Genomic DNA, 27,409 nt, shown 5'->3' on the forward strand with positions numbered 1-27,409 from the left:
ACCTTTGGTGTTGTATAATTAGTATTTGTCCTGTTGGACTGCACTTAGGCTACTTATGCTCTGGTTGTGAACTCACACTTAGTTTCATCTTGCACTTATTCTTATCTAGTACTCTAGTTGGTTTGGTTTTTGTTTATTCTCATTTCTTATATTAATATTGCTTCCGCACTGTGCACATAGCTACGTCACCCTCACGTGACGACCAGCATGCCTCGATCTAGGTCGGGGTATGTCAACATCAACAACAAAAATATTGAGTAAAGTTGTAGAAATTGACAAACTTGGCTAGTGAAACTTGCATGAATGCAATGTTCCAGAATCTTGCTCACACTCTTATACTGGCAAATTGCATGTAAAAACTATTGAACCTTACGAAATTTAACTATGAATTTTTCATTCAAACATTATAATATTTAATTTTAACATAACAATTAAAAAAAAATTATTATCAAACGACCCCTAAATGACTTTATATCAATTTTGCATGTAAAACTATAGGCCCATGTATGCGCATAACCTTACAAGAATAAAAATATTGATGTACTCAAACAAAAAGAAAAACAACAATAATTTTCATGTGCATAACCTTACAAGAAAATTGTAATATTCTTCTAAGAGACACGTAGATAATTAGGCTGAGGTGCAAGTATCTCGCTCTCTTTAAGAAGATTCAAGTGCCATGCGGTTTTACAAAAGTTCACGAACTGGTGCAACAGTATATCTCTTGACTTGTCCCCTCTAGAATACAACAATCCAACAAAATTGTGTTTGACTCAAACCTTTATGCACAAAAAGAGAAAAGTCCAAAGCTCCACCACAAGAACACCCGTCTTTGGCCAATATAAGTGAAAGATACAAAGTATGGAGGAATAAAGATTGTAGTTATTAGGAAATTGGTAGTGGGATCATAAATAAAGAGACAATGGGAAACTTCTAACAATTATATGTTTATTATCACCCTCAGTGAATAGGATAATAAACACAAATTAATAAAGAAAAAATGTTACAATAGTTACGCAAAATGAAAAGCTAAAGACTAATTTTCCACTGACCACAAATAATGACAAACAATCTTATGTTGCCACTAACAACCAAATAATGGCAATTATAATTAATTTAATTTATTTAATGTTAAAAATGAACCAACATAACCCAAATTCTGGTTTGCATGTAAAATGGAACCTTATGAAATTTAACAATGAATTTCTCATTAAAAACGAAAAAGTTATCAAACAACTCCTAATCAATTGTCCAATATATTTGGTATTTAGTGGATCAGATATCATCCTTCTCTATCTGACACATCTATCGCTAAGAAATTATAGTTGCCAATGAATTAGCTTCCTAATTAGGACATTTGTATTACCACCACTCATGTATTTAGTGTAATAATTTTCGTTATTTTATTTTGCATAAGCTAGTTTGACCTGTTTGAGATTGAGACCCATCGAGAATCCTCGTTGTAATTTTTTAGGGTTCAGAAATTAAAAAAAAAAAAGGTAATGCATGTAAGTTAGGCAATAGGCAGTCTGCCCATCCTCGAGGGAAGACCTCCTTTATATCCGATAAAAATTAAGCAACAGCAATATTTCCACTCTTGGACGTCGATGTTTGTCATTTGACTCATATCTTCGCTATAAAAATCTTACAACTCACATCAGTTGGTTATATCTACAAAATGGAAAGCATCAGCAGTAGTTGTAGCTTCAGAAAAGTTGTGTTTTTGCTACAGATCTTCATCTTCTTTGAAGCCCGTCGTTTCTGTGCTGCTGATCCAACTTATGGGTTCACACTTGTGCAACTCAGTGCACAAAATCGCAGATTACAGAAACCATATGACAAGGCTCCTCATGAGCGTTACAGTAATGTAGATGGAGTTGAAAAGTTTTGGATCTACAACCACGATAAGCCCTTTCGAAAGCACAATCCAACCAGGCCACGCTCCGAAATCAGAATTTCTGTATGTATATTCTCTCTTGTTTTTGATATGTTTATAGGCTTATTGTTACTAACCTTTGCACGTTTGGAACTACTTTTGTGCGAGCACTTTACTACAAACATGCTGACCCAGAAACATTTTATCATGACATTAATCAATGTCCAATAATGTAATCTAGTTAGGCTTATATTCTCTCCCTTCGAAAGCAGTTGTATACGTATGATGATACCCAAAAATATTTTTAAGTTTTTCTGTCAAATGTAGTTAATTAGAAGCACTTCTATTTGTTCACAAAGTACTTCTCAAGTCCCATTGAATTTCTTCTTACATTAGGAAGTTGGTTTCATTTCATAATTCATAATATGGATTTTGTTCTAGGGGTATGACTACCCTTCCGGGGTTTGGCAATTTGAGGGCAACTTTCTTGTGCCACAGGGCACGTCGGGGGCTACAATAATGCAAATCTTCGGTTCACCCAAACAAGCTACAACTCTGCAAATAGGTGTCTACAATGGGGATTTGAAGTACTTATCGTGACAATGTGCTAGCTGCCAATATCTACAACAAGTGGGTAAGGCTGAACGTGATTCACAATGTTTCTGCAAGGACAGTGACCATTTTTATCGATGGCGAACGGAAGTTGGTCAGCAAAGATCACGGCCGAGCAACCTTTTACTTCCAGTACGGAGTTTACGGAGCCTTGTATCATTCAAGTAATTATATGCAATCAAGTTGGAGAGGGATCCAACTTTATAAAAAATGAAATATCATTGAAAATCAAAGGGAGGGAGCCAAGTTTTGTGTGTAATGGAGGGAGAAGGGAGGAGAGTTTGATGTTCAAAGTAATTTTATATTATTTTTTTTATACAAGCTATTTGCACTACAAAAAAAGTCGTCATGCATTTTCTATAATTTAAATATATATACATATATATATACATATATATACATATATATACATATATATATATGACGACTTTTATAAGTGTAATAACAATTTCATTTTTTACAGGAGTTTGATGTGGATGTTTGTTGTGATTTTTTAGTGGTTTTATATTCACATGGATAGTCATCATCAAAAGTGGGATTCACATTTATGACATGTAAGAAAAAACCATAGCACCTTCCACAGTGGGCGGGAAAAAGCGAGTAAAAAACCGATATATTGAACTCATATAAGAATCACACTTCTATAGTAGGCCGAAAAATTTGAGTGTGATATCAATTTATTGAACTCGCACTAGTATAGCAGTGGTGTAATATAAATCAAACTCAAGATACATGATTCCTATATATAGGTATCACACTCAGGTGAACCACTATGAAAGGCCTAAGAGTCCGTCTGGTAACTATATAAATTTGTGCTTGGTAGTAATGGTGGTAGTGGCAGTAGAGATGATGGTTGAGACGAAATTGGTGTTGGTACCAATGATGATTGAAATGGTGGTAGTAGCAAGGATAATGGGGTGGAGATGGTGGAGGTGGTGGTGATGGTGGTCATAATGTGGATAATGAGGTGGAGAATGTGGTGGTGGCGGCTACAATAGTGAGATGGTAGAGGTGGTGATAGCCATGGTGGCGAGGGTGATAGCAGTCAATAATATGATGGTTGTCATGGTGAGACGATGGCGGTTGTGTTGGTTGAGGTGATGGTGAGACGGTGGATGATACGGTAGTAGTAGCAATGGTGGTGAAAGGTGGTGGTGTCAAAGATAGTGATGATGGTGAGACGATAGAAAAATGTTGTGGTCGTGGTGGCAGGGATGGTGACAATGGTGGTAGTATACATGATTTTATTTATTTTTATTAAAACTCTAACTTAGGCTAAATATTGAAAAGGATAAATTAGGTTCTCATCCTTCCTTTTGCTACTCCATTGATTAAAATCTTATTCCTTTTCAATTTTTGATCAATGTGCTTGGGTATCAATAACATCATTAATTATTTCAATAATAAAATATTTTTTTATTTCTAAATATATTCATTTAATGTTAAAAAAGTTACAATTAGTATATTTATATTTATGACTAAATTTTTTATCATATATTTTTAGTTTTAGTTTGTACCCATTTTTAATTTGTAATTCTTTTTTAACTTTTGCCAATTTTCTTTTCAGTTTTAATTTGTATCCATATATTAATTTCTTTTTGTGCCCATATTTTTTAAAGTTTATTTGTATTTGTATCCATATATTTTTTTGTATTTGTACTTTTTATTTTGCTAAATGTACCCATGCTAATTATATGTACCCATTCATGTAAAACTTTTTAATCTTAAAATGTACTCATTCTTAAATATACCAATTTGTTATATGTAAAATGTACCCCTTTTTTTTATATAAAATCTATTCAATTTTTTTCTAATCCAGTTTTAAACTTATATGGGTACATTTTTTTTCTTTGATTTTAAAATGTATCCATGTCAAGTGTAATCGAAGAAATTTACTAATGTTATTAAGCCTAATATCTTCCTTTTTTTTTTCTTTTTTTTTTTTTTGATTTTGAAGAATGTACCCATGTTTTGATGCAATAAATTTTTTGGTTAATTTTGATGAATGTACCCATGTTTATACACACACACAATAGTATATTTATATTTTAATATTTTTAATCCCACAAATTATGGTTTTTTTATTTAAAATCTCATTTATATAAACAACTAAAATTTCTAATTTTTAATTTAAAAAATATAGTAACGTATATAGAAATAAATTATCACATTAATTTCAGGGATTTTGGTCAAAAATTAAAAACCAATAAAGTTTCAATCAAAGAATATTTATAACTAAGGACTACATCCAACGTCTCCCTTATTGAAAATATAGGTAAAATCATGCATATACACCCTTGTGGGGGGTTCTTCAAAACTTAGGCTAAACACTGTTTTTTGCATTTTTTATTTGCAGAGTTTATTTTTACAAAAATAGTCAGCCAAACGACTTTTAATCCATTTTTCGTATCTGCAAAATTAAAACTATTTTTCAAAACGCTAACGAAAGGGTCCTAAATTCAACGGAATCAATTTCAACACAAAAAAATTGAAATATGGATATGGCTGCAAATATCAAAACAAGTTCCAAATATCACAATCCATCTTATTTTACAAATAAATAATATGACTGCAGATGAATCTGCTATTTTAGGGACATAATTACAATCATTTTTGTGTACGATTTACTAATATTTTTTGGGAACTTTAACGAAAAGTTCCTGGTACGGTTCATTTTAACTAAAAATCATATTTTTACACTAAAAAGTCAATCTAGTACTATTCACTTTACCCTTTATTTTGTTCTTATCGTTAAAACTCAAAGTTTTCAAGCTCTTTTCATTATTTTCCTATATTTTTAAGGATGAAACTTCTCAATTTTTGTGTTTGATTTACTAATGTGCCTAAGCATGACATTTATCGGTTAAACTTTGATATGCATATAAAGATCTGCTAGAATCTTGAATTTGATCTCAAAGGCAAAATCATAAGCAAAGAAGAAAAGGTGGCAGGCTCCACCAAGGCTACAAACAAATACTCAAAGACAAATAAGCAAAACTGGCATACAATGTTGGTTGATTTTTTTTTTTTTTTTGTTAACAGAGCATACCATTTGTTAATTTTGTTTTCATCAATTAAATGATGTGCATATTTTTGTTCCCATACATTGAAAAACTCTTTAAAAGTGGAACTTTCCATGAACTGTCACTTCATATTTTTGACACAATATTTTATAATTTTAACACAAAAATTTACGTTAAACTGTAAGGTGACATAAAATTCATAAAAAATCTTATTTTGAGAGAGAATCCCCTTACCCTTTTTCCTCTCAGACGTGTCCTCCATCCCAAGGTTGAGAGATTCAGTTTTCTCTGCTTTTTATGTGATTTTTTTACGCTAAGAACCAGTTGTCTTACCAACTTTTCTCTTACTAGTATCTATCGATATATCGATCTAGTTGGTCTTTATGAGATCAACTATCGATCAACTTTTCTCTTACTAGTATCTATCGATCTATCGATCTGCTTTTTATGAGATTCAGTTTTCTCTTACTAGTATTTATCAATATAGTTGGTCCAATACCAACTTTTCTCATTTACCTTTTCTCTTGGTCTTATCAGAAAAATGATGTGTTCTTTTATACAAGTGAAATTTACGTTACACAAATTTAAATTGCGAAAAATAATAAATAAGACCTAAGCACATATATGATGGACAGATGGAGGACATCTATCCGCTCTTTGATCATGCGGCTGCTCCTAGATATATCAGAAAAATCGCGTTTACACTGCTATCATTATGTTGCTCCAAATCTGGCACTTTACTTCGTACACTACTATCTTCTATTACCCATTTCGTCAACTGAGTTGAGAAAAACATGAAAGAAATATAGTAGCAAGGTTAAAGAAATAGATTAGGATTCTCTCTCCTCCTCTTTTCATCCCTTTCCCTTCCCTCCTCTCACATTATCTATTTTGTTTTTCACTTTCTATATAAAATTAATATAATATGTTGACAGTGGTTTAATTGTGACCATTCAAATAGAAGGGAAGAGAATGGAATGGAAAAAAAGAGAGAAGATGTCTTTTCAACAATAAATATAGGAATAGGTTGGAGAAACTGTGAGTTTTAACAAGGGTAATTTTTGCAGAGTGTTGATAAACCTACCATATTGTCTTGTAAAATAACATCCAAGGACCAAAGCAAAAAAGAAAAAACAAGAACTTTTCTGCAACTATCTCAATTCCTCCAAATAAATATTTTCTTTTTTTTCTATTACTCTAGTTTAATCATATATAACAGTTGTTCAAAATATTTTATTAATGAAATAATTATTTTAAAAATTGAAAAACGAAATGGAAGACCAGAAGAAGGAATTGGGGTTGCTGCGGACTTGGATTGGATCATGAGGATGAAATTTTGGAAATGTGACATGAGGCTTGTTCGTGGGACTTGGGGGCGGGCGTGGTGGGGACTTTGGTGATAAAGTGGCCGAAAAAAGAGCATTTTTGCATTTTTAATTTTTTTTAAAAGGGGGTAAGATAATAAAGTGGTTGAAGAAATAAGCAAATGAAGTGAACTTATCAACACTCTTTTTGTGGATTCAAACGTCCTCCCAAGTATTTACTATGTCAGAAAAACTAACAGCTCCCTCCTTTAACCTAGTTGATGAGAATCAGATTAAATAATGTGAAACACAGAAGAAGAGTACAAGGAGTAAGTGAGACATAACAAAGTGTAACACCTGAGTTTCGTCAATTGTTACTCTTGGATTGACTAAAGAGAATCGGTTGGAGCTTGTGAGGTGGTAGGTAGTCTAAACCTGATGTCAAATTTGACATCAGTTTATAGACAAGGTCTATCGTAATTACATTAACCTCACAACATCGTTCTTTTTGAGTTTCGGTCACACTTACACATCGTGTTATTAATCCATACATTATAATATAGGAAACAACTATTAGTATGTTGTAATTCACTTGTTATAGCACAAGTGAATTACTTATAACATGTTAAATTACTAAGCAATCATTGGTCATACAATGTCACAATTTTAGTATAACATGGTGACGCGATTCAAATCCAACACCATACTAGTGAATTAGGATTTACTACTGCTCTGTCGTAACAACGAAAAAGAAATGCAGAATTAACTCAAAGTTTGTGTATGAAAAGGTGAACTTCTGAAAATTAGCGAAACCGTTTTAACAAGTTAGGTTTGAAAGACCAGAGTGCGGTAATAACTTCAGAAGTTCACGTTATCAAACACGTTGAACTGGTCTTCACCCTGAAAAGATGTCTCTCCCAGCGAAGCATGAGGCTGACCGAACATAGAAGGAGGCTGAGTGTATGTAGAATCACGGTAATTCAATGGTTCGCCAAGATCATCCAGCTCCAAATATTGCTCATCGTCACCTAGTGGGATTTGACCCTGGAGCACAGACAGAATTTGGCAAACTGGAGAAACTACATCCTTCTTCACCGACTCTTGCTGCCTTGCCCAAATCTCCTAAATTGTCATACGTATCATTAATAACGAGATGAGGCGTTGCACTAGCATTTCCAATAGGAATGACATTACCAAGCTCCTGCAAATAATGAAGAAGTTCTACACATTAACATACTTTAGAAGTTCAAAGAACACTTGCAAGATAGTTTATTTGTACTAATGTACTTACAGATTTAATTTTGTTCTATAAACAGATATAGATGCATAAGATATTCAAGATGCTCTAGTATATAATGAAATTATCAAAAACGACATTCAAAACCATCAACTTCTCAAGGTACGCCATCTATTTATAAACTCGGACAGTCACGCCATCCAATTTTAAATTCTAGCTTCAAGAAATAACATTGGTATTATAATTATTAACAATGACTATATAGTCCCTGCTTCCACACAAAGCTAATTTGTATCTTTCAACAACCTCTATGACATCAGTGATAGAACTTCAGTCACAGAAAGTATAGACGCTAACTCCTTGAATTCAACAAAATCTAACCTAACTCCATCTTGCCACATTATCACATATGCATTGGAAAGCTATAGCGTGAGCATAGTGTCACAACATAAACATTTCTCAATTTTATAGTAGTGTACGATTCCACCACTCAGAAAATGTAAATTCATTTCATGATTGGTGGTTCCACTTACTATTAAATCATGAATGCTATAAACTACGTGCAGAAAAGAGAGAAGGGCGTATTACACACCTCATTTTTTTCGTTTTCTTTAAATAATGAAGGGCTTTCTTCTGAGAAGCAAGCCAACATTGACAGGATATCATCCTGAGAAGTATGAGGCTCCTCCACTGTAGCATGATTACTGGAAACCAGTTGGGAAACATTGCAAGAAAGTGGTACAACATCTGATATACACGATTCAGATGAAGGACCTATGCGTGTACCATCATGGGTGTACAGTGCTAGTAGTGATGGAACTATTGTAGTCACTCGGCAGAACAAGGTTTGGTACAGGCATATTTGCATGTGGGACTACTTCTGAACAATTTTCAGCCTCATCATCACTCCAGTCTTCCTCCATAAGGGGCGCACCATATTGTGCACCATTTCTCGGCCCTGGCCCTTCTTTTTGAAAAATGGTACAGAGCACATACGATTCCTGCAATATGAGAAAGACAGAAAAAGTAATCAACACCAGCTAGCCATCCAAAGCAGTATAAGAAATTGTACAAAGAAACAGTTTGATTCAGAAGCATGAAAAAATTCTAATCAGCTGAAACATTAAAGAATAACATCTTTACAAAAGGAAAGTATATTACAAACTCAGTGCAGATTGACAAACAAATTTTACAGAAAACAAGGAAGAATACAAAATTATGAGAGGAAGAGTATCATCTACCTGAGGCACACCCTGATTAGCTAGGTCCTTAGATTCAAGCCTATACTCATGCATAACCCAGTCTGTTCGGTCTCCTTTTGGAGCTCGACCTGTATGAAAAACCAATGTTTTTATCTTGCCCGCAACTTCACCATTGTAAAGAACAGATCTGTCAATTCCTGTGGCTTTCCAGTAACCACATTCAGTAGTACGTTTTGTTCTAACCCCAGTTGGGTACTTCCTTTCTGTCGGACAAAAGAAGTACCATTTTAAATCTCCACTTTGCCAACTAGATTTGCCTGAAAAATAAAAGCACAACACAGTCAGAAACATATTACAAAGCAGGAAACCCAAGGCTAATTACAATAACAAGGTATATAAAATAAAGACAAGAAAGAAAATAAGTTAGAATGACATATTACCTGGAAGATCCCAAGGAGCGTACTTATGAATGTCGACCTCTGCAATGAAGTTATAACGGAGTCTTTTCCCCATAACTTTCCTCTTCAAATAATATTGTACAAGCTCTACATCAGTTGGAGAAAACCGAAAACCAGGAGGCATCAATGATTTCCCTTTCCCCATTCACAATATACACGTCTCAACTATCTAACAATAACCTTAAATCCCAATGTGGAAATTCCTCACAAGATGCGAAGAAAAATAAAGTATAGTCTTTTAAAACCAAACAGCTCGTCTCCTCAAGTCCAATGACGGAACAAGATCCTCCACAAACACCAGAGGCTACCTCGGTTCATAAAACAAAACAATCGAATAATTGATGGATGCTTGTTGTTGAGATCAAAAGACATTGGCATGCACTCCTGTTATCCAACATTATTAGACATACATACTCAGATTAAGCAGTAAATACCCAAAAAAATTAAAAATAAATAAAAAAAATCAGAACTTGATATCTGCAAAACATAAATAGGGCAATGCACTTATTCAAATTGAGCAGATCAAAGCAACATATTTCACATTCAAAATAACAACCCTAAATGCAAACTAGAGACGATAATTTTAGACACAAAATTAAATAAAAATACGAAAGAAAAAAATAAAACCCAGATCGTTGAATTGAAACAATCACAAAAGCCGGACAAGAATAAAACCGAACAGAATTCTAGTCCCCAAATAAAGACAATTAGATAGAAATCAATGTATGTTGATCCCTTTTTATCATCTTTCCACATTCACATCCAAATTTACCAAATACTCTAGTGAGGGAGAGCGAAATTTTAACAGAGAGAAAAAAAAACCCTAAATCGAGGAAAAAGCAAAACATTTATATAGAGTATAGAGCGAGAGAACGTGATCAGAAAATCAAACGGCGGCTATCATTAGGATTTCGCCGGAGGATGGAAAAAAAAAAAAAAGGATGATCAAAACCTAAAAAGAAAACGAAAATGTTGAGGTCGACTGAAACAGCGACCGAAGAGAGAGAAACGTACCTTGCGATGGGGGAACTGGCGACGGCAGATTGGACGGGGGGAATCGGCGGCGATTGCGCTGATGGGAGGGCAGAAGTGGAAGAGCCAACCAGAAGAAGACAGCTGCTCCGGGCGAGTTCAGTATACTTGTTTGTTCTCCATGATTGGGGTTTATGGGGTTTATATTTTTGAATTCTCTACCAAACATAAAATTTTCATTTTATTTTTTATTTTATTTTTCAGGCATAACTCAATCGGGTTTTTCTGGCCTGGCCCAGATGAGGATGGGCTTTAAAAATCCTTTGCCCAAATGCAGTCCGGACCTAGATCCTACGCTCCTTTTTTTTCCTTTTTTCTTTTCTTATTACAAAACAAAAAGAGGAAGTCACAGTTATCTACTTTTTTCAGAGGTCACACAAACATTTCAGCCTTCTCCTGGTCACATCAAGTAGACTCACAAGCTTGAAGCCTCGAACTTGGGACCCATCTGTTTTATGTATTTTGGAAGCTAGAATTCATGTCCTTATCACTGGATCACTTGTTGTGGTTCTAGAAACTATGCTCTCTGAACTGATCTTCTTTCGACTTTCTTACTCAACTCTCAATTTTATTTTTTTAATACAAACCATATCAAACTCTTCATTCATGACATTCAACCTAAAACCTCTCATTAACTTAGCAATTTTTAACAGTTATGTCTTTGAAGTATCCATTTTTAGTAGGGCGGAAAGAAAAAAACACCTGAAGAACCCAAAAACCGAACTAAACCGAGGCAAAAAAAAAACCCCGAAGAAAACCGAGTTCACCAAATCGAGGGAAACCGAACCAAAATCCGAAGCGACAATTTAAACACTAGGGACTAATGTGAAACTCAGAGTAACTAAAAAGACCAAAAGTGAAATTTAGCACTGCAAATTTAATTGCAGCGCAAGGATAACATTGAATTCAGTCAATTTATTTATGAAATTAGCAATTAAAAATGTGAGTTTTCTAAATGTCGCACACCAATTTGTGAAAGAAATTTGTAATTAAGCAATCACATTGAAATTTGGAGAAATTATTAGATAGTAGTATATCATCGTGGCATTGACAGCTAGTAATTCCCATCAACAAATCATGACATGTAACAAAGCTCACATCTTTGTCTTCCAGAAGAAGAACCAGCAGCTAAAGCGTCAAGCTTTGCGCCCTCCTTCCTCCATAGCCGTCGATATCAAGTTCAAAGTTGAGAAATTCCAACTCAAAGGTGTGCGATTTCTTCATTTCATCAGCAATGGCGGCCCTTCATTCTCTTTCAGTAATCTCACGTGCTCTGTTTTTAGGGTTTTGTTTTTTCAGAAATTGAAAAATGCACCTTCTTGATCACTGAACACGCTAGGCACATTGGGGTTTTCTCTTTTTTGTCCATGTTTCACCAAATCGCGTTCGTAACATTTTGATCCTTAATTTTTGGGGTCTTTTTTTAAATTTAATTTAATTTTTAATGTTTAAAAGAAGAGGCAAACTTGATCAACAATGGCGAAGATGGTTTCTGGTTTCAAACAATCGGAGATGAATCAGTTTGATCGTTCCTTGCTGCAATTGAATGGTCTTTTGGAGAAGATGTGTTATGATCCACATCAACTACACTTATGGAGGTGTAGAGGTTCTTAAGTTTCAGGTCCTCTCATCTATTGGACTAATCCTTTGGTTGACATTGGTATCAGAGTCTAGGTTTCCAATGCTGCGGAGAGGACGATCTGGAAAGGACTACCTTAACGGGACAACCAAAAGGTGCACCACCGTTAAGAGTAAAAGCCAGCAGAGTAAAGGCCGTTGTGGGTGTCGGCTTCCGAAGGGTGTTATAATGTTATGATCCCACATCGATTACATTTATGGGTGTGTAGGGATTCTCCCATCTATTGGACTAGTCTTTTGGATTGGGCTCTTTCCTTGAGCTTAAGTACCTAACAAGATGGGTTCGTTCGAATGTGCTTCAGAGCCAATTCCAGGAGATCCAGGACGGCATAACTAGGATCGGAACTCCCTCTGGATCCGATTCAAGGAGGAGGACCGAGAAAATGAGCTGGAAGTCAAAGTTGTGAGCTTTGCCACGTGTTTTGCATTTGTTGGTGGGTATTATCTCAGTGCCACGTGATGATATTGTACCATCTAATAATATCTCTGAAATTTGAAACTGCATGGTCAGAAATTAAACTTGGCTCAAATTTCGGGGGCCATTTAATAAATAAAGTAAAAAACTGAAGGTACTACGTAGATATTTTTGTATGTGATTCCAGCTTCAAAGAGAGACGGCAGTAGCGAAATTGTCTTTGAAGTCTTACCTTTCACTGGGGAGTCGCCGCCCTACTCTGCATTTGATTCTTCACCGGTAACTTTCTCTCTCTCTCCCTCTGATTTTCCAATCTTCTGTTTGGTTTCCGAGAAAATCGAAAAGAAAAAGTTTATGATTTGGGTTCAATGGAGTGGGTGTTTCTAGGTTCTGGGATTTTCCAATCTCTCGCAAGTTGACAATGTTACTTCCTATTTCGTGTTTTCAATTCTTTTATGCTGCTTTTAATCAGAAATTAGAGCTTAATCACATTAAACGGGGTTAATCTGATTGCTTAATCACCATTTTGGTCATAGTATTAATTTTGTGATTTTGCAGATTATTAAGCATTGCATTCTTGATTAGCTGCTTCTTTTTATTCTTGGAATTTGCGGAAGTGCAATGCATGCTATAATAAAAAAGGGATGCGATGTTGACACATCTTTTTTACTTCTTTCACACTTTTTTTAAGTTTTCGACCATGATAAATTGAAGAAGATCAACGGATAAAAATTAACAAGAAGGATGTGAGAAGAAAAAAAAAATGTGTGAATAGCACACCTTACATAATATACAAATAAGAAATAAAATATATCTAAATATAACAATGAACATGATAAAATAAGAATATGGATTGGTTTTTTTTTTTTATAGTACTGTTTTTTGAGAAATTTTGAATCGGATCGGTTTGGGACGAAAACAAAGTTGAGAGACCAAAGTAGGACAAAACAAAATTTAAGGGGGCAAATTTGAATTTAATCTAGTTCTCAGCTCTTTGAATGCAGCGGCATTTTGATTGAGAGCAGCAGAGCTTTGGGTTTTGGCGAGTCGCTTATTACATAAGCTCTATTGGGATTTTCAGATTGATTGTTGCCGTTGCACAAACCCTAATTTTCTGAAGAATTTAATTAGCCACGACCCACCCAGGTACTTTCTGATTTCTCTCGTCTTCTGTACCGTAATTATGCATATTTTCTTATGTTTTTAATCCTCAAATTTTGTTTAGTTGTTCATGGAATCCAAGTTTGTTCCTTTTTATCATTTCGTTAAGAAACAGTGCGCAAGTTGCGTTTTGTGAGCTCAACTGTTCGTTTGAGTTCTGCTGGGAAATGGGTTTTTGTAGAACATACCTCTAATGCAGTAACAGTGTTGTTCTGTGTGCTTCATTTCTCATGGTTTGTCGAAAAGGTTCTTCTTCTGAGAGATTTTTCCAAGTGGGGTGTATTCAAGGGGTACTTCACATATCATACTACAGAGTGGAGGAAATGGTATATTTTTTTTCATGTCCCTCTGCTTATATTATGACACGTGGAGCACCCGCTTGAAACTACCGGGCACTGAGAAAATTTCTCGTTCTTTTGAAGCACTGGATGTGTTTGATGAAATGCCTGACAGTGGGAATAGCTGGGTTCAGTTTGATGTGGAAAAATACAGACTTGATCATTATGCATTCTATGGCTGATGGTTCATGAATCTTTTGCGTTTTTGAAGTTTAATAAGCTCAATTACATTTGAAGTTTCGGGCATTAAATTTGTTTTATAAGAAGGGGAGTGGAGCATGATTTTTGGGCGATGTTGCTGTAGATTCAGGAGTTTGGGATAAATTTTGTTTATTAACTAACAGGTCATATCGGTTTTATCAGAGAACTCGACAGTTGTACGGGGCTCTAGGATGGAGAAAACCAGTGGCAATACAGCAACCCGCTTGTTTTGGAGCATAGTTAGTTTTTTGAGGAGATGTCTCTTTCTTGTAATATCTATTCGTCCCATACCACGTCACATTGCCTTCATCATGGATGGAAACAGAAGATTTGCTAAAAAGCGGAAGATGATGGATGGGGATGGACACAGGATTGGGTTTTTGGCTTTGATGTCCATGCTCAAGTATTGTTATGAGCTGGGTGTGACATATGTAACGGTATATGCGTTTAGTATTGATAATTTCAAAAGGAATCCTGAAGAAGTTCAATCCTTGATGGACCTCATGCAGGAGAAGATCGAAGGGTTAATCAAAGAAGAAAGCATAGTGAATCGGTATGGAGTTAGGGTACATTTTATTGGGAACCTAAAGCTCTTGAGTGAACCTGTCAGATCGGCAGCAGAGAGGGCTATGGCAGCCACGGCCAATAACTCCCGAGGAGTGCTGTCAATATGTATTGCCTACACTTCCACTGATGAGATTGTGCATGCTGTTCAAGAATCGTGTGAAGAAAAACTGGACGAGATTAGCGCGATGAATGCAAGTGGAGCTGGGTATGGTCTAATTAAACTTGGAGGCAATGAAGAGGATGAAAGGGTGAAGATTGTAAAATTGACAGATATTGAAAAACATATGTATATGGCGGTTGCACCAGACCCTGATGTTTTAATCCGTACTTCAGGTGAGACACGGTTGAGCAATTTTCTTTTGTGGCAGAGTGCATTTTGTTATTTGTACTCTCCCTCGGTGCTCTGGCCTGAGATTGGTTTCCGTCATTTTGTTTGGGCGGTCTTGAAATTTCAGTCTAACTATTTTTATCTTGAACGCAAAAGGAAACAGTCATAACTTTGTCGAGTGATGTGTTGTTGCCTATGGTCTAAGATGTTCTTGTTAATCTCTACTTGCTGCTAAACTACTGTTTTATGTAACAATATAGATTAACGCAGGCTGGTACCATTTATCATTGCTTTGGATGGTACTTTTACAGTTTACATTCTCATGTAAACGTCATTCTGTTGTACTGTAAGAATAAACTGTGGACACGGTAAAATAAATTTGGTATGTGCTAGATTGATTTGCATGGTTGACATTTTGAGCAAAGTTCTGATTGTTATATGCTAACTACCTGCATGAAATCTGTAAAGTTCAGAGAGTTTTGAAAAGGATTTTGCCTTGAATTACTGTTGTTATTTCTCAATAAATACAATAAGGCTAGTTTCATATTCAGGAAGTCAAATTAGGATTTGATAGCATCGTAATAGACTTTAAAATCAAAGTGTAGTCAATAGGATTTTAAAACGCTTTGACTCCAAATGTCATCAATGACTCCTCCCAATCCAAATGTTTACTCACAAGGACAAGATCACTATGATTTACTTGTTCATCTCTTTTATGTAATTTTTATGTAGTCATGTTAAATTACTTGGTTGATGTATTCAACTGACGCACTTTGACGGACACGCACTGGGCGGGTTTGTTACGAGTCTTAAACTGGATTAGCATTCCCGATTGCGTTTGTTGCCCATGATTGGATTCGACTGGACGCTATAACTCTCACTCTATCGCTATCATTCCTACCATTTTGTGGCAACCACAAAATCCACAAGGGCAAACACCAACAAAACCAAAAACAAAAAAAAATCAAACATCGCCATCCCGTAAATCCATTTCCTATAAAACAAGACATTAGGACAATACGCAGAATCATCAAAACAATCAGTCAATTTAAGTAGCAAAGAATGAAAAAATGAAAATATAAATATATAATAATGAAAGGGCTCGGCTTTTTCCACCATGTAACCAAAATGTAGTGGGAGTGGGGCGGGAGGGGTGAGATGAAGGGTATTCAGGCTCCAGCCTTAGCAGTGCAAGTCACAAGTGACTTGGATGACAGTCGCTAGGGCTCACAACCACTCCCTGGCAGCAGAGTAACTCTTCAGCGCCAGCAATGTAATATCGCGAACTGTAATAGCAATTCTATGGGATCCACTGCACAACACCATGTTAACAAACAATCACAAAGCAACAAACACCAAAAATTTGCACTGCGTTTAGCTTTTGATACCGGTACAGGTATCAACCGGAGCCTAAACTCCATAGCCAGTTCAATGCAATAAGTTCTACTTTTCCATTTGATAAGAAAATGAAACATTCAATGTATGTGAGCCCGTAAAATAATACACTAAAGCAAGAATCATAACACTTGTTTTCGATCACTAAAAAAAGCTGCAAGGATAAACACAACATAATCCTCAAATGCAAATCCCAGCTCAAAAAAGAAGATTACCAATTTCCAGCCGCAGATAAGCTTTGAGACATCCAATCACTTAGATTTCTTTCCTTGCTTTTTCTTGATAACTTCATCGACGTACATTATACCCTTGCCCTTGTAGACTTCAGGTGGCTTACAACTACGAACAGCAGCAGCAAACTGGTGCACCCTATCTTTATCAATTCCGGTGCAGCAAACTACGTTGTTCTTGAAGCAGAAAACACGAACCGCAGGAGGAACGGTCAATTCTACCTCATGACTGTAACCCAACTTCAGATACAACATGCGTCCTTCGGCTTCCGCTCGGGCCTTGTACCCCACACCCACAATCTTAAGAAATCGAAAAAATTTGGCTTCCATTTGAATATCTGCTCCTGAAAACACCAAAACCCACTAATTATTTCGTCTTAATATTATCGAATTAAGCTACTTTTAATTCCTCATTCTCGTTGTTTTAGTCTACAATCTTCAATTATTAAATTCACATTTCAAACCATATCCAAGCAACATCCACATTCCAATACAAAAAATTGGAAAACGAAATCAAAAACCCAGAAAATATTATAAAATTTTAAAATTTTGACGGACCCAAATTTTATTCAATCTCACTGAGCACTAAAAATCCAGCAAATGAGCATAGGCATGTTTGTTTCTTTATGCATGTAAACATCTGTTTTATATGTAGAGAGGGAGAGAGAGTAAGCAACTGGAGATTATCGCGACCAGTATGAAGTCTTAGGCATACCTATTAGCTGCTGAACCCCTTAGATTACGGCAGTCGGCGTCGGCGTCGGCGTCGTCGGAAGGCTAAAGCTTTTCTGGGTTCAGAGGAGGCGGAACGGAGGACAGCTTTGAGACGAAGGAGAATCAGATGAGATTTAATGTAATATTCTTTTCTCTTGATCGGACCTAAAGCCCAATATTTTCAGCTTACTTCATTGTGCTAATGACCAAATTGACGATGTGCCGATCCAATGCAGTGTTTCCAAGGGATTTTCGCACTTTTATATTGTTCTTTTTGTTTTTTTTTTTTTTTTATAAATCAAACGTTTGATTTTGTTATATTAGTTACTGAATTCGAACTCACAAAATCACGCAAGAACTCAACTCATTTCCATTATTATAGTTAATGGCCACTTGCCGCACTTTTATTTTTACCTACACTGTTTTTCTTATGAACTCCCGTACATTTGTGGTAATTGACACGATTTCATAACACTTGCATTGCCATTTGCCATACTACGGCTAGTTATATTTAAGTGCGACTAACACAATTAGACTTGCCAAAATCTTGCACTATCCAATAACATGACACGAACACGTGAGAAAATTAAGCATTTAGGTCGAGCCTTAAAGGGTCAAGTTGATAACAAATGGACTCGTTAGTAACTCGTAAGGAAATTAAATTAATGTATTTTATTTTTATTTAAGATATTGAATATATAAATTGGATATGAACATATCTGTCAAAATTAATGATTTTATCTCTGTGAATGTTATTCATTATACACATTGTTTGGCACACAATTGGTTGGCCATTTGGGGCAGGGCATTTAGGTTAAATTACATAATCAATCAATCATAATAAGATATCGAACTCACAAGGGCTAAGAATGTACTACTAGATTTGCAGTGCCATATGTTGTCATATGATTTTTTTAGGTTTTGTATTATTACAATAATATTAATACTTCAAGCTAGACTAAGGAGAATAAAGGGGTGGATCCGGACGGATTTGGATCCCATCCGAATCCAAATTGTGGGGATCCTCACGTCGTAGTTATTTATCGTATATCGTGCGGTCATACTTTATTTTAAATTTTATTGTTTAAAATTAAATATAAATAGTGCTTAACGAAAACTGATCGCACGATATACAATAAACAGCCATGATGTGATGATCCCTAGAATCCCCACAAAGAGAATCCGGAGATAATCCTCATCCGATCCGGATGACGTCAATCAAGACCCTATTTACCATGACAACCCACCACTTTCAAATGTAAGTTTAATCTTGAAGTAAATGTTGGGTTGGTTGAATTGTAAACGTAAACTAATGTGTTGCTATTTGAAGGAAAGTTGGTGTTTTGTTTTATATGTTTCTTTGTAGCTATTATCTAAACTATTTGTTAATAGAACCCTCTTTGTCAACCAAAAGAGGGTGAAAATATCATTTAGTCTTCTATCATAACAAAAAGTTAAGGGCAGTAACGTAATTTTACAAAACAAAATTTTTCTGTTTTTATTTAACCATTACCTACAAGTGATGCTAACATTTCTAATTATGAAAAAAGTAAAAAATAAAAAATAAACTTCTCCCTTCACCTCCACATTCTCTCTCACTCTCTTCCTCTTTCCTTCAATTTTAAAAACAGAAAATAATAATAATAATAATAATAATAATAATAATATTTCACACACTTTTGTGTGTGGGCATATACTAGTGTTTTACAATTGAAGACGTAGCTCCGGTAACTAGTGTTGCTTTGATTCTTTACAGTCCTCAACCGATCACAAATAAGCTTTGCTTGGACTCAAATCAAGTGTAATGACGTGTCCCAAATATTACGGTTTTTATAATTTTTTTAAATGTAAAATTACAAAAATGCCCTTTCAAGGTAAATGTATTGACTTTTGTTGACCATCTTATCATCCATTTCCTTAGCGTATTCTTGTCGTACTTAGCATTACGGATGTGTGGGTGCATGGGGAGTCTAATTTGGAGGTATAACAAAAGAGATTAACAAACGAAGTTGAGGTCAAAATGGTCATTTGACCATAAATCTGGAAGGCTCCAGATTTTGTTGGAACATCAATCTGGTGCCACGTGTATGGTTGTGATAGAAAAAATAGGAGAGAAAGGCGGGGGAGCTGCCCAATCAAGAAAAAAAAGGGACGAGAGTGGACCAATAGGAGAGGAGAGAAATGAGAAAGAAGAAAAACATCGGATTACCCTAGACCCGACTACCAGACCCGATTTAGCTAGATTCTCGTGAGTTTTCTGACGAGTTTCTTCAAGCTACCACCTGGAAAACATTTCCTGATCCTTCCTCTCCCATTTACACCCAAAAATTGATGGAAATTCGCCTCAAGTGTAGGTAAAAATGCACCAATGGGTTTTGTGGGTGCACGGCGGTGATTGGCGCTTCTACCACCATCGTCGACCACCACCATGGTTTGACTTCTCTTGAGGCCAATAACAAACCCTAAACCAATTTGGCGATGGCAAAGTAACAGAGAAGGCAAATCGAAGTACATCCACTTCTAGGGTTTCCGACGGATCGAGGGTGTTTTCAGGCATTTTCTGGCCGAATTGGACTTCGGCCCAGGTATGAAAGTTCTTCCCCTCAATGAGCTCTACATTCCTGTAAAATTTGATGAATTTTAGAGTTGGTCGGAATTTGTGGTTTTTGTTCATCGAAAACCGCCACATAAGGCAGTGCGTGCGGCGTCGCGTGGCCTTCCGGGCCACCGCCTCGTGGCGGCTTGTGCGGTAGCGCGTAGGGAGGAAACTTGAGGTTCTTCCTTAGGTTTTTCGACGTGCCAAATTCAAATCCGCTGTCTGTTTTCTGAAATTCGATCGTTTTAATAAAGTTTTACTATGTGGCCTCTATATATGGTTAGGTGCATCAGTGGGAAGTAACACCATCCTCGCTAGTTCGAGTGGCTCTTGAGCCATGGAATACTATGAGTGGACCCCTTCTAAACTTGCATGTTTTTATAAAATATTAGGCTTACATGCATTTCATATTTCATAAATGGAATATGTTATATAATATGTTTTACGAATTTCCATAATTATGATTATTTAAATAGCTTTCAAGGAATATTTGTTAATTATCGAAATTATGTTTCACGAAAGGTTACGAATCATTGGATTTTCTGGTATATGAAACTATATGACTTTCGAATATGATTTATCATGGATTGATGAGATGAGATTTTGAGATATGTTTTCGATACTTATCAAGTGGGTTATCACACAACACGGGTATGTAGACGTCTATGGCTATAGGACACATTTGAGGATATCTATGTATATGTTTATTCTCTGGTGTAACCTAGAGTCATACAGCTTCACCTTCAGGTGATGGGGCCTACCATGTTTCTTCACTAGCATAACCCAGTGTCGTACAGCTTCACCTTTGGATGATGGATAGGTACTGCCTTTGGGCGAATAAGGAGTTGATGATATTGCTAATATACCCCCAGCTTCACTAGCCCGAGGCTAGTGTCAGTGTTTGATGTTATTTATTTCTTCTCTGGCGTAACCCGGAGTCATACAGCTTCACCTTCGGGTGATGGGGCCTACCATATTTCTTCACTAGCGTAACCTAGTCTCGTACAACGTCTTTTTCAGGTGATGGACAACTACTGCCTTCGGGTGACTATGATACCCCTAGAGAGTACAATATGGATGAGATTTACGGATTTGCCTTCAGGTGGTTTTACTACGATCTCCGAGCATTATTTTACGCATACATGTTTTACGAATGATTTCATGGCATGCTAGAGTTTTCAAGAAACTTACTATGTAGTACTATATGTGTTTTCAAAATAGGGGGTTGGTATGTTCATAAATAAAATGGTTTTCCTATTATTAGTATTAATATAAATTATGGTCCACTCACCTTTTCTGTTTTGCGCCCCCTCATGAGTTAGAGTCAAGGCACACGATCCCGGCATCAAGGCACTTCCATTTAGGCATCTTCAAGCCTCATCTGTTTTGGTTTCATTCCTCGATTCATACCTTTTCATAATAATTCTTTCACATTATTCTCGATTAGTTGTATGCTCTAAACACGATTATGCATTTCTACATCTTTTTTTTATTTTTTTTATTTTTTTATTTTGAGAAGAAACTATAACATTTTATTAAAATAGAAAAGTGGAATTACACAAAAATGGATAAGAAATCCACCAAGAACAAAGCAAGAAAATCTCTCAAGAGGATTTGATTACAAGTAGCAAAAACTCAACCAAAATCACTTTACGGCTTCTAACATATCCCACAGTATGCGAGAATGAGAGTAATTCTTAAAATCATTAGAAACTGAAGCCCAGAGGACTGCCCAATATCTTACTCTTCCCCATAGATATGCTACACCAACACCAGAATAATCCTCAAAAATTCTTTTGTTACGCTCCAGCCAAATGTTCCAAAAAATGATGACACTAGACAACCCCACAAAGCTTTAGCTTTCCTCCCAATTCCTAAAGCCTCAAAATTGGTACTTAGAAGCTCGAAACAACTCTTTGGAATGACCCAACTAACTCTAACCTCCTGAAACAATTTCCACCACAGTTGAATCATGTAAGAACAATGGAGAAAAATGAGGTTAACACTCTCCTCCTTAGCTTTACACAAATTGCACCAATGAGGAAAGAAACAAATAAAAGGGCTTCTCCTTTGAATTTGATCACAAGTGTTGAGTTTCCCATTAGCCACTAGCCGCACAAGAACTTTGACCTTTGGAGGAACTTTTGATTTCCAAATCTAATAAGAGGGTGGAAAATGTTGCACAATCCCATTGTTGCTCAAGAAAGAGCGATAGGATTTGCAAGTGAGCAATCCTGATAAGTCCAGTTTCCACCTTCTGTTATCCGCTCTTGATTGAGACAAGCGAACATTTTCACATTCTGTAATAATCTAGCCACCTCTTCTATCTCCACCTCATTCAGATTTCTCATAAAAGCAAAATTCCAACTCACAAATTGCTAGAAAGATCCACAAAACTTGAGATGTTCTAGTTGTGCATTCTCGATAGCAAGAATAATCTAGGATACTTCTTTTTCAAAGGTCCTACTCCAACCAACCATCCTCCCAAAACCTCACCCTCTCCTCGTTGCCCACCTCAAACTTGCAACATTGTAGAAACGATTGGAGACCACACAAAATATCTTTCCAGGGGCTGCGACTTGAACCCTGCAACAGAGGATTTGCATTCCACCCATTATCCTGTAGCCCATACTTGCTTCTTATCACCTTATGCCAGAGAGAATTTGGTTCCTTTGGGAATCTCCACAACCACTTAGCCAGTAACGTTTCATTCCATTTCCTCAAATTCCCCGCACCTAAACCCCCTTCCTGTTTACTTTAATAACTATCTCCCATTTCACCAGGTGGTTTTTCTTTCCTTCCTCCACCTATTCCCAAAGAAACCCTTTCATTAGTTTTTCTAGGCGTCCAATCACCCCGCAAGGAATTTTGAACAAGGATATGTAGTAAATTGGCAAGCTTCCCAAAACAGATTGAATCAAAGTTGAAGTCTTTTTTTTTCCTACCGCATTTCACCAGGTGGTTTTTCTTTCTTTCCTACCTCATCTGGATAAGAAGGCCTTCTTCTAACCTTGAAGTCTTTTTTCCATTTTTTTCTACCACTGGATCCTGAAACATAAGTGCTTTTGGCCTACCCCCAAGAGGGAGACCCAAGTACTTTATTGGCCAACTACCCACCTCACAACCCCAAGAATCTGCCATCCTTTTTAATTTCTCGCAATCTGAGTTTATTCTAGCCAAAGAACACTTTGCTTTGTTGATTTTCAACCCTGAAACAGTACAAAATAAATTGAGCACTTCTAATAAATTGTTCCAAACTTCCTCATCTTCTGCCAAGAAGAAAATGGTGTCATCAGCACCAAAAGTTTTCATGAACAACACCCTTCTACACTCTACAATCAATCAAGGCTCGCATGTTCATGAAGATGATGCAAAAGAAGTGCCTGAAACGCCCCTCCCTGAACAAGTGTCGGGTTCGATCCGTTATCCAATTAGGCATGAAGGTAAGAAGGCTTCAAAGAAAAAAGGGAGTGCTTCCAAGAATGATTATGCAAAGTACATGGAAGAACTTGCTCGCCAAGGTAAATTGACTTTGGCGCCTGAAATGGTGAAATATGGGGCTGATAAGGCTAGAGAAGAGGCAAAAGCTGCAGCTATTGAGAGAGAATTTCAAGCTAATGAGAGAGAAAGAGAGCTACTTAGGCAAGAAAGGGAATAGGTTAGAGAAGAAAGAATGGCTCAACGAGATCGTGAGATTATGAACACGCCTTTAGAAGAGAAGTCTCCAAATTCTAAATTTTTTTGGAAGTTAGAGAAAGTGGACGTTGTGCGAAGGAGGCGTGCAAGAGAAGCGAGAGCAAGACAAGATGGTCCTAGCACCACAAGAGCAGATCATCCTAGCACCACAAATTGGTTAAGTGATGATGAATAGGGTAGTTTTTGTAATTGGAGCCCATAATTTTCCAATCACTTTGGGTTGTAATTTATTATTTATTGAATATAGTACTTTATGTTGTTTCCAATTTATTGAATTTAGTACTTTATTTAAAGTGAGAGTAAATTTATTGAATTTGGTAAGTTATTTATACTAAGAGAATATTTATTCAAATGACAAAAACACACCAAATAAAATTATATAAACTTACCGAATAATAAAAAACTCACTAAAGCTGAACTAAAAAAAACACACCAACGAAAATTTAATAAACACACCAAATAAAAACAAACACACTAAATGAACTTAATTATATTCAACTTGTTTTAATGCCCACTGGTGCTCTATCAAGTCATTTTGCCAGGCATTGTGCATACATGGCCTTTGAAGTGCAGTATATCATTGAATGCCCAATTCATTGTAACGTCCATCCCTTTCAAATGGCTTATGTTGCACGGGTTCTTCGGTGGCGTCATGAGTGCAATATATATGTGTTCTTGAATCGTTCATCGTGTCTGGCTCATATTCATCAACGACATCGTAATCGTATTCATCTTCCACAATTATGTTGTGAAGAATGATGCACGTCATCATGATGGATCGAAGCGACTCTACATCAAACAATTTGGCAGCACCCTTGACGATCGACCAACGAGCTTGGAGGATACTAAAACAACGCTCCACATCCTTCCTGCAGCCCTCTTGACAGCTTGCAAAATGTTTTTCCTTTGCACTTTGCGGACGTGGCACTGTTTTGACAAATGTTGACCACCTTGGGTAAATGCCGTTTGCTAAGTAGTATGGCTCGTCGTAGATATGTCCGTTGACGCAATACGTGACTTTTGGTGCCTTTTCTTGCAGGACATCATTGAACATTGGGGATTAGGTAAGGACGTTGAGGTCATTTTGAGCTCCCGGAAACCTGAAAAAGGCGTGTCAAATCCATGTATCAAAAGATGCCACCGCCTCTAAAATGATACTTTTTGCTCTTTTTCTGTCCTCATAAGCTCCTTACCATGCACTTGGACAATTTTTCCACATCCAGTGCATACAATCAATGATTCCAATCATCCCAGGAAAACCACACATCTTGGCCTTCTTCAGAAGCCTTTGTAAGTCCATGTTTGTAGGTTTCCGGAGGTACTCTGTGGTGTAGATAGATTCGATTGCTCCACAAAACCTCATCAGGGACTCAAGAATGGTTGATTTCCCCATCCTCGTTATCTCATCCACTTGGTCTGCAGATGCTCCATATGCAAGCATCCGCAAGGCAGCAGTAATTTTTTGCTGAGGAAGAAGACCCATAACACCAAAAGCATCCTTCTTTTGCACAAAGTAAGAATCATGGTTGCAAACAGCAATCATGATTTTGTTGAACAAATGTCGTTCCATTCTAAAATGACGTCTAAAGTACGTATCAGGGAGTGCACTATTACGGACAAAATAATTGTCCAAGAGTTCTGTACCTTGTCGTTGCCTGCTTCTATCAAGGTTTCCAGAACAGTTGGGCTTGTAGATTTGAGCCACATCTTGGATGACTCGACAGGAATGTGAGGCTCTGCCCATTCTTGCTTCATCATCTCTCTTTCTACGCTCCTCATCATCTTCCTTCTTATTTTTTACCACCTGGAGATTGAACATTCCTTCTGATTGGTTAAACAATTCTTTCACTTGCTAATTGAGTTCCCACATCATCCTTGAGGAAGAAGAAGACATTGTAAGAAAGAAGTAGAAACTATGAATAATGATAGATATCTTGAGAAAATTGGTGTGAGATTTGTAAGGATAGATGGTGGATTACATGGAGGATTAAAAAAGGATTAGATTGTAGATAATGCCACGTGGCATGCCGTCATTCGTTAAAAATCTAATGGAAATCTATCCTCAAAGATTGTAAACAGATTATGACACATGGCGCGACATGATTAGTTAATAATCTTATCAGAAATCCATCATCAATAATTGTATTTTCGGATAATGACACGTGGTGTGCCGTCTTTCGTTAAAAATCTGCTAGGAAATTTATCCTTAAAGATTGTAAACAGATTATTACATATGGCGCGACGTGATTGGTTAATAATCTTACCATAAATCCATCACCAATAATTGTATTTTTGGATAATGAAACATGGCGCAACGAGTACGATTAAAAATCTTATCGGAAATCCATCCCCAATAATTGTCTTTTCGGATTTTATGACATATGGCGCAACGAAAACGATCAAAAATCTTATCCGAAATTACAAATAAAATTATTTTGTATTATTTAATAATTTTTCAGATAATGACACGTGGTGCAACGAGAATGATTAAAAATCTTATCCGAAATTACAATTAAAATTATTTTGAATTATTTTATAAATAAAAAAAATACTAATATTTTATTGCCTATTGCCAAGGCTATTGAAGTGCAACGGTGGAGATGCAAAAGGCGATTACTGTTCATTAAGGGCAGTTACAGTTTACTTAGTGGATAACATAGTGTATTGCTTGGGAGGAGGTTTCACACGCTGGAATTGCTCTTATTGAGGCCTAATTGATGTCTTCCAAGCCCCAATATGCCTCTTTGTTACTACTAAATAAGGACTTGAAAAAGTTAACGATATGTTTTTCTATCTCTTCTGCATCCTCTACCACTCCCCCGTCATCCGCTTCCAACCTTTCTATAAAGTTTCTCTTCCTTCTGCCACTTGCTATTCTATGGAAAAAAATTAGTATTATCGTCCCCTCTGCCTCCACTTCACTTCTTCCTTAAAAGCCAGATCTTCCACTAGGAAAAATAACTCTTCCCTCTTTCTTTTAGCAGCAACATCTAGCCCTTCCAACCCTTCTCTCCTATCTAAATCCTCTATGCTAGCCTCAGCTTCCTTAATGTCTTTATCGACATCATCGAAAATCTCCTTACTCCATCTTTGCAACTTTCTTTTGATAGTTTTTAACTTGCTCAAAAATTTATAACCCTTCCAACCCTCCACCTGCCCAGATTGCCACCATTGTTTGAAATTGTTCCTGAAATCTGGATGTTGTAGCCACATGTTTTCGAATATGAAAGGACTTGGCCCCTATTTCACCTTGTTAGTATCTAGCTAGATTGGACAATAATCAGAAATGACCCTTGCCAAAGCCATTTGCCTTACCTCAGGAAAAATATCTTCACAACCTACTGAGAACAAAAATCTGTCTAACCTCTGACACACAGGTTTTTCTC

The 27,409-nt window shown here is 36.4% G+C and overlaps 3 protein-coding genes and 1 pseudogene across 7 annotated transcripts; 2 read left to right on the forward strand and 2 right to left on the reverse strand.

Moving 5' to 3' along the window:
• The first annotated feature begins 1,678 nt into the window (after positions 1-1,678).
• LOC125470160 lies at positions 1,679-2,702 on the forward strand (annotated as a pseudogene).
• Positions 2,703-7,388: 4,686 nt separating this feature from the next.
• On the reverse strand, positions 7,389-10,884 carry LOC103931677 (NAC domain-containing protein 82). Its single transcript, XM_009341196.3, is given in 7 exon segments — positions 7,389-7,862; positions 7,864-8,016; positions 8,645-8,851; positions 8,853-9,053; positions 9,294-9,571; positions 9,695-10,096; positions 10,727-10,884. Coding segments are annotated over 6 exon segments (1,191 nt in total). The 5' UTR covers positions 9,858-10,096; positions 10,727-10,884; the 3' UTR covers positions 7,389-7,673.
• Positions 10,885-11,822: 938 nt separating this feature from the next.
• On the forward strand, positions 11,823-15,803 carry LOC103931676 (dehydrodolichyl diphosphate synthase CPT3). Of its 4 annotated transcripts, none has more exons than XM_048568740.1 (3): positions 11,823-13,076; positions 13,788-13,943; positions 14,641-15,803. In XM_048568740.1, the coding sequence occupies exon 3, from the start codon at positions 14,689-14,691 to the stop codon at positions 15,559-15,561; it is 873 nt and encodes a 290-aa protein (XP_048424697.1). In that variant the 5' UTR covers positions 11,823-13,076; positions 13,788-13,943; positions 14,641-14,688; the 3' UTR covers positions 15,562-15,803. The 4 variants fall into 4 exon arrangements, with proteins under 4 accessions (XP_048424697.1, XP_009339468.2, XP_009339469.2 ...); XM_009341194.2 differs by having other exon boundaries at positions 11,824-13,076; positions 14,660-15,803; XM_009341195.2 differs by having other exon boundaries at positions 11,824-13,076; positions 13,802-13,943; positions 14,660-15,803.
• A 566-nt stretch (positions 15,804-16,369) lies between these two features.
• On the reverse strand, positions 16,370-17,974 carry LOC108865902 (60S ribosomal protein L6, mitochondrial). Of its 2 annotated transcripts, XM_048568741.1 has the most exons (3): positions 17,733-17,973; positions 17,003-17,361; positions 16,370-16,704 (listed from the first exon to the last, which is right to left on the reverse strand). In XM_048568741.1, exon 2 carries the CDS (start codon positions 17,345-17,347, stop codon positions 17,039-17,041), a length of 309 nt encoding a protein of 102 aa, XP_048424698.1. In that variant the 5' UTR covers positions 17,348-17,361; positions 17,733-17,973; the 3' UTR covers positions 16,370-16,704; positions 17,003-17,038. The 2 variants fall into 2 exon arrangements, with proteins under 2 accessions (XP_048424698.1, XP_048424699.1); XM_048568742.1 differs by lacking the exon at positions 16,370-16,704 and having other exon boundaries at positions 16,820-17,355; positions 17,733-17,974.
• Between the last annotated feature and the right edge of the window lie 9,435 nt (positions 17,975-27,409).

This window comes from the organism of the source record quoted next, unplaced genomic scaffold (genome assembly GCF_019419815.1).
Source record: "Pyrus x bretschneideri cultivar Hongxiangsu unplaced genomic scaffold, Pyrus_bretschneideri_v1 Contig49, whole genome shotgun sequence".
NCBI classification, from domain to species: domain Eukaryota; kingdom Viridiplantae; phylum Streptophyta; class Magnoliopsida; order Rosales; family Rosaceae; genus Pyrus; species Pyrus x bretschneideri.

Bases quoted from the DNA above. Each gene is read 5' to 3' on its own strand.
- LOC103931676 (XM_048568740.1), top strand. From the start codon at position 14,689: ATGGAGAAAACCAGTGGCAATACAGCAACCCGCTTGTTTTGGAGCATA.
- LOC108865902 (XM_048568741.1), bottom strand. From the start codon at position 17,347: ATGGAAGCCAAATTTTTTCGATTTCTTAAGATTGTGGGTGTGGGGTAC.